The sequence below is a fragment of the Brassica oleracea genome, chromosome C7 (genome assembly GCF_000695525.1).
Source record: "Brassica oleracea var. oleracea cultivar TO1000 chromosome C7, BOL, whole genome shotgun sequence".
NCBI lineage: Eukaryota > Viridiplantae > Streptophyta > Magnoliopsida > Brassicales > Brassicaceae > Brassica > Brassica oleracea.
Window position 1 is genome coordinate 9,102,718 of NC_027754.1, and position 1,686 is coordinate 9,104,403.

At 45.9% G+C, this 1,686-nt stretch overlaps 1 protein-coding gene across 1 annotated transcript; it reads left to right on the plus strand.

The window, feature by feature from the left end:
- Window positions 1–562: 562 nt before the first annotated feature.
- LOC106302525 lies at window positions 563–1,351 on the plus strand. Its single transcript, XM_013739015.1, has one exon. The coding sequence runs from the start codon at window positions 563–565 to the stop codon at window positions 1,349–1,351; it is 789 nt and encodes a 262-aa protein (XP_013594469.1).
- Window positions 1,352–1,686: the final 335 nt, after the last annotated feature.

The window sequence follows — 1,686 nt, forward strand, 5'->3', positions numbered from 1 at the left end:
AAGGGAGGATGGACTCTTTTAGACTTGAAGGCTAGAGTTAGACGGCTAGACTAGGGTTTCTTGCTCAATACTTTGTAATCTCTTCTAGTTCGATCTAATAAACGCTTATTCAAGTCATAATCTCTTTTACTACTCCAAAATCTATGCTAAATATCAGCTCATCCATCGTTCTGTAGTACTCACAAAGACCCTACACAAAAATCCCCTAACAGTTTGGCGCTAGAAGGAGGGGGGTAATCTAAACTACGTGACGATGGCGGTGGATGAGCAAGACAACCCGTCAGAACCGACTCCAAGAGAAGCCGAGCTACAAAGGCAACTCGACGGATTACAAAGCCAGGTAACCGACTTGCACAAGGCTCGGGAAGCTACCGAGAACCCTAAGCTTTCCTCTGAAGTCCAAAGCCTGAAGGAAAAGCTAGACGAACATTCGAAGCAGCTGGAGCAAAGTCCTGAGAAGCTTACTCAGCTCGAATCTGAAAACCTTGTTCTCTGAGACAAGAATCAAGCCCTAAACACGGCAAGCAACAAGAAGCGCCACTTCCGCACACAGGTCCGACCCATGCCGAGCCTGGACACACCCAACACCGCTGGAGGTACCGCTCGACAGCCTTCAGATGAAGCCGGGGCATCAGGAGAAAAAGCTGGAGATACGCGAGTCCATGAAACATTATCCAGCGACTCCGAGCCAGACTCCGAGAAGGAAACATCTGAAGGATCCGCGGCATTGCAGTCCTCATTGACCACCTACCTGGAGCAGATGTTCTCCAAGAAGCTCGACGCCATGCAATCTATGGTAGAAAGGCTCCCCGGGGTGGCACCTCCGATTCGGAAAAGTAATCCCGGTTCTTACGCAGATACTCCTTTCATAGATAACATTACCCTGATTGAGATGCCGAGAAAGTTCTTCTTCCCCAACATAAAGATGTATGACGGTACCGGCGACTCAGACGACCACATCGCTCAGTACAAACAAAGGATGCTAGCGGTAGCACTCCCAAGGAAGTTCCGCGAGGCTACCATGTGCAAGGGATTCGGCTCAACCCTGATCGGACCCGCATTGCAATGGTACTTCAATCTACCCATCGGATCCATATCTTCATTCGCGGCCCTCAGCGATAAGTTCGTAGAGCAGTTCGCAAGTAGTCGGAGCCTGGAGAAAACCTCGGACAGCCTCAACGAAATCCTCCAGCATCGGGTCGAACCCCTTCGCGATTATATAGCTTGCTTCAATCAGGAAAAGGTATCAATCCCCGAATGCAACATCACTACGGCAATCTCAGCCTTCAAAAGAGGCTTGCTCCCAGACGGGGATCTCTATAAGGAACTGATATCACTCAAAATACCATAAGGAGTGAATTACTCTCTCAAATAAGAGGTTCAGATGTAGTACTTTGGGATCGAATCCACAGAGACTCTAGGATTATACAGTAGATTATGGTCTTCAAATAAATCTAGATTAATTGGTTTATAGGTTTTAAAGCAGTAAATGAATTGGTGAGCAAAGTTATTGCTCGATTGGTTTGTTCTGAGGTTGTTGACATTTGGGAGAATAGCAAGATTCATGTATATTCTCAGGTATGATAAGTAAATACTTAATTTAGGTTTTTAGGGGTTTATTGATATTAATTGTTCTTGAATTCAAACAAGGATATAATCAATCTGATTATCTAATCTGGATCTCTG